Source organism: Drosophila takahashii, chromosome 2L, assembly GCF_030179915.1.
Source record: "Drosophila takahashii strain IR98-3 E-12201 chromosome 2L, DtakHiC1v2, whole genome shotgun sequence".
Lineage (NCBI taxonomy): Eukaryota > Metazoa > Arthropoda > Insecta > Diptera > Drosophilidae > Drosophila > Drosophila takahashii.
In genome coordinates this window covers 23,653,063-23,667,907 of record NC_091678.1, presented here as the reverse complement: position 1 = coordinate 23,667,907, position 14,845 = coordinate 23,653,063, and the positions used below count along the sequence as shown (strand labels likewise).

At 36.9% G+C, this 14,845-nt stretch overlaps 3 protein-coding genes across 3 annotated transcripts; 1 reads left to right on the top strand and 2 right to left on the bottom strand.

Moving 5' to 3' along the window:
• The first annotated feature begins 2,987 nt into the window (after positions 1 to 2,987).
• tadr (torn and diminished rhabdomeres) lies at positions 2,988 to 12,946 on the top strand. Its single transcript, XM_044393587.2, has 9 exons — positions 2,988 to 3,291; positions 6,705 to 6,850; positions 6,907 to 7,101; positions 7,624 to 7,715; positions 7,798 to 7,935; positions 8,561 to 8,715; positions 8,915 to 9,581; positions 12,030 to 12,128; positions 12,188 to 12,946. The coding sequence occupies exons 1-9, from the start codon at positions 3,278 to 3,280 to the stop codon at positions 12,737 to 12,739; spliced, it is 2,058 nt and encodes a 685-aa protein (XP_044249522.1). The 5' UTR covers positions 2,988 to 3,277; the 3' UTR covers positions 12,740 to 12,946.
• On the bottom strand, positions 10,019 to 11,083 carry LOC108064170 (uncharacterized). The gene is made up of 4 exons (XM_070219713.1): positions 10,887 to 11,083; positions 10,583 to 10,815; positions 10,347 to 10,523; positions 10,019 to 10,280 (listed from the first exon to the last, which is right to left on the bottom strand). Exons 1-4 carry the CDS (start codon positions 11,076 to 11,078, stop codon positions 10,046 to 10,048), a joined length of 837 nt encoding a protein of 278 aa, XP_070075814.1. The 5' UTR covers positions 11,079 to 11,083; the 3' UTR covers positions 10,019 to 10,045.
• Positions 12,947 to 13,029: 83 nt separating the features above from the next.
• Positions 13,030 to 14,548, bottom strand: LOC108064167 (uncharacterized). The gene is made up of 3 exons (XM_017151572.3): positions 14,206 to 14,548; positions 13,883 to 14,151; positions 13,030 to 13,808 (listed from the first exon to the last, which is right to left on the bottom strand). The coding sequence occupies exons 1-3, from the start codon at positions 14,519 to 14,521 to the stop codon at positions 13,146 to 13,148; spliced, it is 1,248 nt and encodes a 415-aa protein (XP_017007061.2). The 5' UTR covers positions 14,522 to 14,548; the 3' UTR covers positions 13,030 to 13,145.
• Positions 14,549 to 14,845: the final 297 nt, after the last annotated feature.

Genomic DNA, 14,845 nt, shown 5'->3' with positions numbered 1-14,845 from the left:
GGATTTTTATATTTTTAGCGATGACTCACTGATTTTACTGTTTGCAATTAAAACATTAGGTAAATAAATAAAACGAAACTTTTTGCTGAATTTTTCAGTTGAATTTTGACGATTGTCAATTTAACCGTTAAGAAAATACCTAGACTATTTGTGGACTCAATGTTGAATCTAAGTTTATTGTACGGGTATAGGTACGGGTTCTAAGGGTAAATAATTCCAAATAATTCTAAGCTAAAAAACAATATTTAAAGAAGAAGAAAGGGTATGTATTAAAAGAAAATATTTTCATATTTACTTTTTAAAAATTTACTTTTGTACCCAATAAACATTAAATCATATTAACTGGCTTTTAGTTTTTTTGCACATTGTTCTCACTGCTATAACCAGTGATTCATAAGAATTAAAATGTTATCGACTATATGATAATTACCACGTCAAAATTATTATAATTTTTAACTGTTCTTCTCTTTGTGAATATTTATGGGAATTCCACACAAACTGAGCATTCGATGATTCTGTTAAGCATTGGTCTGCCAAAGCAAATCATAATTGCTTCGTTCAATATAGTGTTATTTGTAAACCTGACCAACAACTTCCGACTTCATAGAGCCACATTCCCAAAGCCCATAGAAAAAGAAGACCTAAAGAAACACTAAGTCTTATATGTGAAGCAGAAGTGGCATTGAATTTTGATTATATTGTTTCTGGCTTTGATTTCAATTAACATAAATGCTCTAAAGACTTGAAGTGAACATCTGTCATACCCAAAAGCGTTGTAAAATGTTGTAAGAAAATCGATGCATCATTAGTAGACATCGGATTTTAGGTGAAATCGTTTTTTTTAAACATGATTTAAAGCCACATTTGATTGGTTAAAATTTTTTTACAAAAACCTCAATTAAGTTTCACCTAAATCTAATTATAACTTAATAAATAAAATTTGTAACTAATCAAATGTGGCTTTAAATCGTATTTACAAAATACGATTTCACCTAAAATCCGATGTCTAATCATTAGCACCGGGCATATTTATTTCTTAAACATTATAATAACCTAAATTTTTATGAATGTAGGCCAATGCAGCTAAAACAAATAAGAGAAGGCGGCTTAAAGTAGCCATAAATTTCACCGAAACTATATTTATAAACCGCACCAGTTAGCCTTTACCATAGAGAAGAAAAAACTATTTTTAATTCAATTCATAAACAATTCATAAGTGAAAAGGTCAAAATAACTGACAAATTTGGCCAGAAGGCCGAACTCTAGGAGTCGTTGATTTGATGAGAGCAGCCTCTAAAACTTCAGTGAAGTGCACACGTTCAAATTAAACGGCTTGTTATATGTTTAGATAGTTTTGGCTTTTATTGTTTTGATTTTTATGGTCACTGTTCTCCGTTTAATTGCCCACAAAAAACCCGTTTCATTCTACCCAAAACTTAAATTCGCCATTTAAGCCAGCTCCACTAGTTTTTACCCTTTCGCCGAAAATAGAACACTCTCGATAGGATGAGATGGTCTATGGTTTTATCAAAATGTTTATCTCTTTGATTACCACAAGGTCTGCGATCAGGCTTGATTGCCGTCTTAGCTGTTTATTTTGACCGCTTCTCGCTTTTGTTTGTTTCAAATTTTAGCACAAATGCGGGAGTTATTTGCACAAGTCAAGGTCATCTTCTCGGATAAATGCCAGATCTAGCAACTTTGAATTTTAAATATTCTTTGGGGTATCATTGAGAATAGCAAATACGATGCGAGTTATTATTTAACGAAGAAGAATTTTACTTAAAAAATTTTTCAAAACCATTTAATGTTGTAAAAATAATATTTAATTTTTTTTTATTTGAAGGTAAATGCAGTTTTGTTTACATTTCTAACAGCTGAACGAAAATCAAAAACATTGTAGGTGTGAAAGTTATTATTTTGGCGGCGTAAACAATTCAGAAATAATACCTAAGCTTTAATAAATGCCAGTTATTGTTAATTGATGATTCAAAATTTGTTTTAATTTGTTAAACAATATTCATTGTCATACTTATGTGATTGTTTACTTCTAATTTATTATATACATGTTAAATTTACATTTTGTTGTTACCTTAGTCTGAGTATTTGTTAATACGCAGCAAACGCAGCTTCTTTAAATAAGAATTTTTTATCCTTACTAAATCTATTTTTTTAAATACCTTTTTGTCGATGTACAGTGAACATAAAAATTGAGAATTGTACATGGTTTCTGGTTGCTAAATAGATGTTATTATATTGAAGTTTTTATTTACTTGTTTGAGTTTATTTTGGTTTTGTTTTATCAAAACTGTACATCTTAATTTATTGATATTTTTCTGCGTGACTTGAAATGCAGTCTTGTTTGAATTAATTATAGAAAAGTCGAAAGCAAAATTATAAACATGTTGTCTAGACAGTTATTTTTGAAAATTAATAACCAGATTTTCCAGCTCTGTTCAGTTATGTACGTGTGGCAAAAAGTGATTCTTAAAATAGAACAGGCGAAAACTTTATCAATATTAAGTAAATGTGTTTTAATTTAACAAGTTTAATTATCGTCATATTTAAAAAGTTTTAGCACTTAAATTAAATTAGAGAATAATTAAAGAAGTGTGGCTTGAAATAAACTTAATTAAAAGACCTTGCCGGGGAAAGAAAATACAGCCAATGCAGAAATAAAATGCATTAACTATGCAAAGAGATTGCACTTGGGGAGCACTTGAGAAGCATCAAAAGCAATGACCCTCCGGATTTTTCACCCCACCCAGGCCACTTTCCCACATTTTCCCACCAAAGAGCAGAAGGCAGGCCAACCAACTGTAAACGTAAACAATGTGCAACGCGCAGGACAGTTGTCGTTGCGATTCGGAATCCGAATCATAATCCGATTCCGAATCCGGCGGACAGCTGTGCGTCGGAAACGGGTGAAAGCTCCTTGGACGGCGGAGGAAAAGCTTCAAGTGAGCAGTCAGTGGATTGCGGCCAATTTAAGCGAGTGGTTACGCGTTACCTTCGAATTTTCCCACATATTTTCCCAGGTTACGTGTCAAGGAGCTGAAATTACCATTCGAATGACTTCGCTAATTAAAGGCCAAAGCTCAAGTGTCATAGTGTCTGAATAAAATATAAAATTAAAGATCACCGCTCCGAGCTAAAAATGCCAGCCCCTGTTGGCCAAGTTGTGCCACAAAACGAGCAACAAATCACATTTTGAACCTGGCCAGTTGCCAGCCGAGGGAAACCCACAAAAGCGATACTTGCAACAACAACACCAACCATGTCGAGTGGCAGGTAGGATTCTAGCCCTATTCATTCATATCATATATACATTTGGCATATACTAGACAGCCATTTCGACCATATCTGATAGTTGTTATGACTGATATTCGTCGTGTAATCAATAAATTGATTTTTGATTGCCATGTGTGTGGGTTTTCTTCCTCGTTCTGGTTCTTCCCTTTCTTGTTTTGTTGTTTTCTTCTGTCTGGTATTTGCTTTTTTGTTTTCTTCTGGCGGCGTCACACTGACTGGCTTTTTGAATTAGTTTTTTCTTGGCCCCTACAATTGTCCGCCCATAGTGCGTATACTTGATATGCCTGCGCTGAGCTTTCTAAAGAATAGAGGGAGGCACCTAAAACCTAATTGAATTAAATGCAAATTCACTCTTACTTGAAATCACAAAGTAAGAATTTATATATTTTGGACCAGCTCATTGAATGAAATTAAAGAAAGTTAGTAAGCGTTAAATATTTAATTAATGAATATCTAATCATTGTTATAATATAATTTATGATAATTATCACTGCCTTTTCGCAAGCAAGTTTATATTGATTCGTTCTTTATTTTCCATATTTAGCTATTCTCAATTAAGTTTACACATTTCCGGGAATTTGACAAGTATTCTTTCATTATAATTATTTCATCATGTCTATTAAAAAAATTGTGTGCTTAGGGGTTCCCCCATTTCAACCAAACAAACTTGTTCCAGTTTTTTATTTCTTTTAGCTTGTTAGCCACGCGTTTTACTAACTCAAATCCCACACATGCAGAGGCAAAATAAAAAGACAGGCAATTGAGGCGACGTTCTGTGTTATTTATTTATCTATTTACTTTCGCAATCATTTGCACTAGTTGCGACTAAAAATAGACTAAAATGGGAGACGAATTGAGGAGAATTATACGTAGTGCTACCCAACATGACATCCCCTATTATTACCTCCCAAACGCAGCAAGGACAAAACCAGAAGCCTGGGAGCCTGCCAGAAGCTAGTCATGTAATTAGGATAATCGAGCTGCTTAAAATATGCACGAAAAGTACACATAATTACAATCAGAAGAAAATTGGCCAGGGAAAGTGGAAAATGGATGGCTTGCTGTGGGAGCTCCAATTTCAATGGCGTAAGAGGATATCCCCGAATGACTCATAGCATCCGAAAGCTGGGCAAAGCCACACAGAACAAACAGCCGTATTCTCCTTTCACCACTTTCCCTCATTCTTTTACACTGCAAAAAAAAATATAAAAGTATTGCTTCATAAATTTTAAATATTTTCCCAAAAAAAAATAACATTTAATAAAAAGCAGGCACCGTAAATAATCATTATTTGAGATTTTTATTTTAAAAAGACTACTGTGATTTTTTGTTTTAAACGTCAAAAATAACGTTCTTTTTACTATTGTCCACATCGTATATGGGACGTTCCATATCAACCCGGCCACCCCCTTTCTTGATTTTTTTTCTATGTGGACAGTACCACATTGATTTCAAAGCCCCTTGCTTCCAATATTTTACCTCATACCCATTTTGTCAATCTTACCACTCTTTCGCCGTATATTCGCGCTGAAAAGAAAACACAAAATCATTTTTAACCTGCGAACGAAAGACACAATCGGCATGGTTCAAAAGCAGAAAAATCGGTCTTTCCATGGCCGATTACGAGAAAAATAATGGATTTTATTAGACCGTAGATGACCAAACGATAGCGTTTTTTAAGTCTAAAAGTAGGATTTCGTCTAAAGGGCCAGTCTGCAAAAATACCATTATATTTTTCTCAAAAGGCCCCAAATTTATGGGATTTTTTGCCACTGGTTTCAAAGTGGGATCTCTCTTGAGTAATTAGCTATGAATTCTTTTGTTCGTTTTTAGTGTAGTTAACTGTCAGAAAGAACTAATAAGTAATTTAAAATAATCGTATATGCTTTGGAAAAAATTAATAAATCAATGAAAATAATTCATAGATAATTCCACAAGATAGATCCCACTTTGAAACCAGCGGCATAAAATCCGTTAAATATGGGGCTTTCTGAGAAAAATATAATGGTATTTTTGCAGACTGGCCCTTTGGACGAAATCCTACTTTTAGACTTTAAAAACGCTATCGCTTGGTCATCTACGGTCTAATAAAATCTATTTTTTTTCTCGTAATCGGCCATGGAAAGACAGATTTTTCTGCTTTTGAACAATGCCAATTGTTTCTTCCGTTCGCAGGATAAAAATGATTTTGTGTTTTCTTTTCAACGCGATTATACGGCGAAAGAGTGGTAACATTGACAAAATAGGTATGAGGTAAACTATTGGAAGCAAGGGGCTTTGCAATCAATGTGGTACTGTCCAAATAGAAAAAAAATCAAAAAAGGGGGTGGCCGAGTTGATATGGAACGTCCCATATGTATGTCAACAAATCTGGAAAGCAAGTTAACTGTTATTTGTTCATGTCTGTGAAGTGCATAAAAACCAGTTAAATTGTTGACTAAAACTTGTACAAATCTCAATAGGCCTTTTAAAATAAAAATCTCAAAAAATGATTATTTACGGTCCCTGATAAAAAGTGCTACTATAAAATGTTTTTTAAATTTAATATAAAAATGCGTAAAAAACGGAATTTATTAAAATATATAAATAGAATGAAATTATTTTTGATTTTCTCGTTGTGTAATCCATCCATCAAACCCTCTTTAAATATTTTTTCTCAAAAATGTATTTAATAAAAGTTTCGTAAAAGCGATTTTATAAAAGTTTTTTAAATTGAATATAAAAATCTAAAACACGGAATTTATTAAAAAAAAATATAAATAAAATATTTTCTCGTTGTGTAATCCATTCCATTGTCATCTTGGCGCCAAAAAATTACCAGGCAAAAAATTTGCATGTCCTTTCTGTCCGTGTGTTTGTACACGTGGTTGTGGTTACAGTTGGGGTTGTGTGGACCTTGCATTCGGTGTGTTTGTATGGGTGTCTAACCACAAAAGTCATATCCTGGGGAAGGTGACAGAGTCATCACGTCGATTTTATTATGCAGGCGAAGGCCTGTTGGCCTTAAAGGGCAGTATAAAAAATTAAATTTAATGTTGTTAATGTTTTTCCCAAAATGTTTACTGCCATTTGTTTTCATAAAAAATATACGAGAATTGCGAACTTTGATATAATAATTATTATTTGTTCTTCGAAAAGATTTAAGTGTTAATTTCAAAGTAAGCGGGCAATTAAAACTAATATAAATGTTCAGATAAGTTCCCAAATAAAAAACTCATTAAGATGCCAAAAGCACTTTGTATTCTGACCGCTCTATTTTAACTCCGAAACCTGAGCTGCAATAAGAACAAGAGAAGCAGCAGCCTAATTTCCACACTTTCGTACTCATTAGGGCAGTCTCTCCAAGGCTATTCAATTTAATTTTCTCCATTTCGTCCTTTAAATCCTTGCAGCCTGCTGGACGTGCTCTGCAGTGGAAGTGGCGCCCGCTTGGCCCTGGGAACCTCGGTAATATCGTATCTGATTGTCTACAATGAAGCATCCGCTCAGAGCCTGCTCTTTGCCGTCCTTTTGGCCACCATCTATGGCACAATGTCGGGTGAGAATCAGGTGAATTATTCCATAAATATTATAAACTAATATACTTTATTCTAGCTCGTTGCAAAACAAGTCTTCGCAGCCTGCAAATGCCGTATGTGAGGGCCACGAATAAGTTTGACTTTGGCTGTTTGTTCTTGGCCACCTGGCTGGATGCTCTGGCCGCCATGTGTGCCTGTGCGGCCCTGGCCAGGACTCTCAGCGCCTGTTTGGATGCCATGACCGGAGGTCTGGCCAGGATCCTTATATTGGGTGAGTGGTAACTGGAAAAGAAAATAAATTAAATTAAATTCTAAAATGTAAAGTGCATATTACTTTGTTTACTTTATTTTAACATTACATAAATTTTAAGTAAATATCTACAAATCAAGCAAAGAAAAGTGTTTTATTTCTGTGATAGCCCAGGCCGATGTAGTTGCTAAAATTACTATTTATAAAGCTAAAATAAATGAAATCTAAAATAACTAAAACTAAAAATAGAACACTCGAAAATAAGTGATTAAAACCCGAAAGCTAAACAGAGTCAATTTTTTTTTAAATAAACATTTATACATTTCTAAGCCAACCCGAAGTTTTTATTTGTTTGTTTTTATTATTTCAGTAAATTAATAAAATACGTATACCTTATATTTCGTCACGGACTGTGCCGGCTGAATGTATAATATAATGTTGCCTAGAATACTAAACAAAAAAAGTATACTTTTAGGCTGATTTCGAAAAAAAAAATTCCCATAAATTCTCTACAAGTCTCTACAAATTAAATTTGAATTTCAGGCCGTAATGCACCCGCGAATGAGCCGTGGCCGGATGTTCTTGGCGTCTCTGTTGTCTTCCTTGTCACTGGGATGTTCATGCTGGGCCTGGAGGTGGGTACTCCTTGTCCAAGTCCAAATCCAAATGCACCCCCTTATCTAGGCACCCCCTTTCATTGCATTAACGTATTCACAGCACTCGAGGGCCTTCAGCCTCATCCTAACACTCGGAATGTTCGGTTTGAATGCCATTCTAAGCGCCGTCGGCTGGTGGCGAGGCGACATGTTGGCCTGGTCTACGGAGAACTACTTCCAGCCCGATGGCATTAGCAGTGTAAGTGGATGTAGATGTAGCCATTGAATCCCCATACCATCTGGAACTTTGTTACTGGGTCACTGCACTGTGCCAGTCTGTTTTTGTTTAGCGGGTTTCCCTTTTTTTGTTTGCCGACGACTCCCATCGATTTTCGCTGTCGTGACTGGGAACAATTGCGTGACCGCAGCTGAAGGCACAGGATACGGGCTTTTGATTATGACACGTACTGCCGCGTTTCGTTTTTCTTTTTTGCCCCCCTTTTTCTCCGGCATTCCTTGGGTGGAAAGCCACCAGTCAGACAGCAAAAACTCGGAAGAATCGTGGGTTCTCATTAGACCGCATTCGATAATACCCTTAAAACCCCTTTGAAATCAATCATAATCATAAATCTTAAAAGTCTTAAATATTCGATTCGAAGTTCGATATTTTCGAACTACTAAAATATATGGAATTTATTATAAATAGTAATGTTTTCTTATTATTTTTAACCCTCAAGCCAAAAATATATTACCCTGTCTAAGAGAATAGAACAGTTTTGTTATGGGGTAAACAACAATTGTGGGCTAAGGGAACGTCTGTTATTAGCTTAGCAGCTATTTGAGGAATTATCCGGCTAATAACTGGTTCTAACCACCACCTGCAGGTCTTCCTGGCCACTGCCCTGCTCACATACTCCTTCCCCAGCGATTGGCCCCAACAACATCGAAGCGGACGATTCACGGCGACCTTAATCACGGGATTGGTCAGTATTTCGCTGCTGCTGACTGCCATTTGTCTCTCCACAGTGGTGCACTACAAGTAAGTTTGATAAGGAGATAATAATTGACACATAACTAATTTATTTACTATGATATGCATTTCAAATTGAGATTTTAAGCTTTAATTTTATTAAGTTTTAATCAAAAATTAACTTTTTTATTATATTAAAATATAAAATTTATAAAATATAAACATACCAATTCTTATTTTTATCCCATATAAATATAAATATTTACAGAACCCATGAAGAGTATGTAGCCGTGCCTTTGTTCAACATCCTAGATGAAAGTGGCTTCCATAAGTTGGTGCCTGCCTCGGCTTGTATGTTGCTTCTGACAAGTTCGGCGGCATTTCTGGAGCTTTTTCCGGAACTATATGGCATTGTGGTGCGCTTGGCCACCTCGGAGTGGAGGATACTGTCCAAGCAGATCAGTTACGAGAGCTCGGAGAGTGGAAATCCCGTGCTGGCCGTTTTCATTGGCGGCAGCATGTGCGCCATGTTGGCCTTCGCCTGTCCATTGCAACATCTTAGCTACACACTGGCCGCTGGCCACATGGGCGGGGTATTCCTACGGGCCTTCTATCTCCTGTATACCCCGTATAGACCCAAGTTCATGGCGCCCAGCAGCGAGTCTTCACTGTCGTACAGTCGTCTCTCCACAGCTCCGATTGCCAAGAGTAGCAGTTACAGCAGTGCAGCAACTTCCAGTTCGAGTCGCTTGAAGAGGAGCCTCTGGAAGATCGGTCTACCCAAGCACAGTGGTTTGAAAAAGCCAAAGACAAAGCCCCGAAATAAACAGGAGCTCGAAAAGGAGTGGCTGCTCCTGGGCGAACCCACTTCGCCTTGTCCCCAACGAGAGGGCCGAGATGTGGAATCCACCATTCTGTCCGATGGAGAGCCACCGGTGAGTGCAGAACGCGATATACTAGAAATTATTAAAGAATTGGTAATTTAGAGCAAGGGAAATAGCTAGAAAGCTGCTTAAAAATGCTTATAATGTTTTCTCAGCAATTTATTACCAGTTTGTCAAGATTTTCTCAACACTGGTGTCCAAACGTCGTATATTTCCTGATCTACAATATATGTATAGTATGTACTATAGAGTCCTTAGGATTTTTCTTTTGGCATATAGGGATGAGTTCAAATAAAACCCCTCGAGATCTTGTAAACCAATGACTTTCAATTGAGCATATATTTCCGTTTAGAAATTACCTTCCCTCTTCACTAACCGAACAAAAATAAATTAAATTCTTAGCTTTTGTGTGATTAAATCACCTTCTTTAAATATCTCTCTTTATATAGCTAGATTCTCTTATACAGTTTCATAAGCAATCAAAGCAATTATTTTTGATTAATATGCTTGTTAAATCAAACTTCATTTGTGGCTACCGTGTACAACCAATGACACTGGTCGTTGATCCTAAAGCCCAATTTTTGGAACAGATTTAACGATGCCTTGTTTTCTGAAAAAACAATTTCGGTGATTGTGTCACGACCTTGCTCAGCCTCTCGTCTAGAGTATTCTTTCACAATCGTAGCACCAAAACCTCGACGTTGGTAGGAGGGTTTGACTTGAAGGGCAGCCAATAATCCATCCTGAGCCCTGTAAAAAAGTAGTAGTTAAGAATAGATATCTTAATGTGTTCGGGTCTTAACTTTAAATATTTACTTTATACACCAAGCGACAAGTTCATTGTCTTCGTCCTTATACAAGCCCACACTGGTGTTATAACAAATTTGCCGTTGAATAAAGGAAAGGCCGTCATGTTCACTATATTTCCAATTCTCGTAAATCACTTGAGCATCCTCTAGACTTAAAGACTTTAAGGAGAAGCCAACTGTTGGTCTTAACAAGTTCTTAAATAAGTTCAAAGGCTTATAACTTTATAATTTACTTATACATACTTCACTTGAAGGCACAGGGCCTCTTCTTTCCTTAAAATCATGGAATAGGTTATAATATCGATATCCAATTTCAAATTTTTCGCCTTAATAATATCGGTTGCAACAGTAAAATATCTTTTAGGCATAGAAGCAAATTGATTCATTCCAAAAAAGTCCAGTTTCAATAGGGATTCCTTGAGAACACTTTCGGAGCTTTCAGCCTCCAAAAAACCCACAAAAATTTGATAACGATCCTTAACGATTCAAATAAAATAAATATAGAAAGATTTCGCTAAAATTGAAGACTTATCTATCACATTCATACCACAATCACAAATAATCCGAGTTCTAGATTGGGAAGAGCGTAAAGTTTGACATCCTTCAATTGAGAGTCCCATTTATGAAGATCCAGAAAAGTATCCAGGCAGTAATATTCCTTGCAATATTTTGGCCAATCTCGGGTGTAAAAACTTTTAAGACCCTCCAGCTGCTGGACGACTTGCGGTTGGTGATCCATCTTGGAAACTGGGGCCTGGTAACCAGACTGTGATTAAATTTATATACAAACAAAAGAAAACGAAATAGTCAAGTACTTCGACAATCAGATACCCCTTACTCAGCTAAAATAAGTGCGAGGAAGGTTGAGTTATGTAATCAGCAAAGTGGCTGATTCCGTGAATCTATCAACAATTTTATTACTTGCGTATAACTTTTATATTGAATGGTCCGATTTGAAAAAAAGACGGGCGCTAGGAACTGCCTCTAGAATCTGCATAAGAGAACACAACTTTCTAGCTGTTGTAATTCCCGAGATTTCAGCGTTCATGCAGACGGACAGACGGACATGGCTAGATCGACTCGGATAGTGGTCCTGATCAAAAATATATATTCATATACATACTTATTCTTCTCCCTGTTATTTACTTTTCGAAAATTACAATATACCCTTTTACTCTACGTGTAAAGGGTATAAAAATAATCTAAGATAGTCACACACTTTATAGTAGTTATTTAGCTGAGCCCTTGTACTCATGACTTAATCTCTAGGTTCTGTGTGGCTTTATCTTTTGTTGGGACCACGACCACCACCTTGATTGTGCTCCAGTATGAACTTGAAATTATGTTTCCGAAACATGCTTCGAAAAGCTTCCATACCATAATCACCATAAAATCTATATTAGATTGATATTGAAATTTCGATTTTAATTACTTTAAGCTTTAAAATAGTTCAACAGTTATGAATTTTATATACTAAATAAATCATTGGTTATAAAAAATTAAATAAAATGTGGCGATTTGGGCGGAATATTTCATTATTTTAGATGTTTCTGTATATTACAACTTAACTAAGCTAATTCGACTTTTAGGAAAGACAAACAACAGTAAAAAACAGATAGCCCTTTTTTAACTAACCAAATAAAAAAAGAAAAAATGTTGGTTTATAATTGTTTTTTACAATTTTTTTTAGCCATCTGACTTTGAGTACCCCGATAAGTTTGACAAGAGCGATTCGGACACCTCAACGGACATTGATGCCATTGTGGACGAGTATCGTGAGAAGATCAAGGTGAGATCCAAGCATAGCTCCTTTATGATCTATTCTAAATGATTTTTCAAAAATCCCAGGTAACCACAGCGGGTCCTTTGGAGCGCAGTGTGCGAGTGCCAACAGTGAGCTCCTGGCGCGTGACCATGTTCGCCATTGTGGTGATTGGATTGGGCATAGCCCTCTGCATTGCCGGTCTGATGATGCACTGGGCACCGGCTGCCTTGACCGGTGGAATCGGGGTACTGATCGTGACTATAATGATGGGATTTATACCCAAATATACGGGCAGTGTGATCAACGTGAGTCCCGTGATCTGTGGAATGTCGCTGCTGATGGGCGTGATCCTGTTCAGTGGATGTGCCGTACATTCCTGGCCGGGATTGCTCATCTGGTTGTTGGCCGGACTCATTCTGGTGGTCAGATGCGATAAATACTGCTGCAATTGCTTCGAGCACACGACCATGCTGAATGCCCAGTTGATACCCAGTGTCTCGGGGAAAACCAACGCGGGATCTGCATCGGGATCGGTTTCGAACCTGGCCGGTCCGTCCACCAGCATCCGGATACCCAGACCGCCCAAGGGAGTGGGCGTGGTCGGCCTGCCGCAGCGCATCAATGGCCACAGATGACAGTCGGAGTCCTCGGAGGAGGAGGGCGAGGACCTGTTCCACGAGGACTTCAATGTGCGCGACTTCGACGAGGAGGACGACGAGGATTGCTGGACTGATTAGCTTGCCGCCTTTGAACTCTATTTAGGAAACTATTTACTTGCTATGCAGATCTCCGGGATGATCTAGCTTCGAGCCACGTATGCCTGAAATTTTCTAGCTAGCTAAATTGATTGTCGAAATTTACCCATGTATTTATGTAACTATAGCTAGGCGATTCTCTCTACAACTAGGTTCCGAATAAAATGCAATTTTTCGAAAAGAAATTTCAAGGAATGTTTATATTAATAAAGTTCAACGAACGATTTGATAAAAGTTTATCAAAGAGCTGAAATCCACAATTATCTACAGATAACAGAAAAGCTTTCTAAGCATACAATTTCTCATTCTCCATGAGATAATCCACCAGTTCTCTGATGGGCGACAAGATAGTCTCCTCATAACCAGGTTGAATCTCCATTACCCTTAGTAACAGTTCACTCCGATCGACGTTGAGATAATAGTCAAACTTTTCAGGTTCTTCGGATCGCAATCTATTTGAAATGCTGGGGGACATTTTGGTCTGAGGCTCGGTGAGAGCCCAAATAAGTAGGGCTGCTAATCGAGTTCGTTGGCACTCTTTCAAAAAGATATCTCTGGTTATAAGGTTCTTGTCTAATCCCATTCGTTCGAGGTGAGATTCAAGGCATTTATAATAGTGCTCGAGGCATTCATCATATATCTCTCTTCTAACTTCAGCGGATGCTACAATGTAAAGTAGAAATAAAACGTCTAAGGTGGGAGAACAGTACTTGGCGATTTGAAAGTCTACAATGCAACAGGCATTGGGTAAAACTGAAGATTTGTCCTCAAAATGGTAAAGGATATTGCGATCCCAGGCATCACGATGACAGAGCACATTCCTTATGGTCTTTGAAGGTTCTACCAATTCTTCAGCTTTGGTTAGAAGGTTGTACAGTCTATCTTGAATAAACTTTTGAGCTTTGCTTGTTTGATATTGCGAATGACGGGATGCTAAGAAAACAATGGCCTACGGAATTAAAAAAAAGGATATTATCAAAATGAGATTTTGCTTATAGCCAAATCTAAACTTATAGTACTAACCTTGAGACCAGTAGTGTACCAAGAATTACTAGCATCTAAATGCAATTCAGTGAGTACATCCTTGTAGTTTTCGTAAATATTTAGATTTTCATTTTCCTCCCATGCAATACTTGCAGCATGTAATTCGGATAAATGTTCCAGAACCAGTTTATAATGATCCAAGGTATAGCTTTCATTGGCATTAAGGTGCCTGTAGTTCTGGGTAAGATCTTCTAAAACTAGAATGTCATTCCGACTGTAGTAACATTCGGGAAAGAGCTTCTTAGTGGCTGAAAAAATAGTATACTTAATTAAATTTTAGATAAATCTAAAAAGTTTCTTACCATATTTTTGAATTTTTGGTAATATGTGCCTGTAGACGGCAGATTCCTTATGAAAAACTCCCTTGCGTTCGCATTCTTCCCTCTGTGGCTCATTTTTGCGCGGCAAACTTTTGATAAAATATTTTAGGAAATATTTCTTCTTTTCCCCTATATCCTCTACCTCCAGTTGCAACTTATAGTACTCGCCCATGTATCCCATAAGATCATTGGAACCTGCATCCAGCTGGGAACTTAGTACTATGAGATTGGACTTTTCAAGCTGTGACAGAGTTCTTTGGGCGATGAGTATATATTCCTCTGAGCTAAGTAGGTCCATGGTTGAAGAATTAACAGATACTACCCGCTCCGCTGCTAGAATCTAATTAAAATTTCTCAAGAACCTAAACCTCAAAGATATCTTTTATAAGATTTTGTGAGACAAGATATGAAAATAATCTTAAAAGAGAATAAATTAGATAGAATAAATTACTTCTACAAATCTCTTCTTAAAGTGAAGATACCTCAAAATCTAACAAACTAATACCACCAAATTTATGCGATAAGATAACCTCGTGAGAGGAGAATAGAAATGGGTAAACAGAGAGCTCAGCCAAAACTGATAGGATCCCGAGTGTTACTAGGGGCACAGCAAAAGATAGTG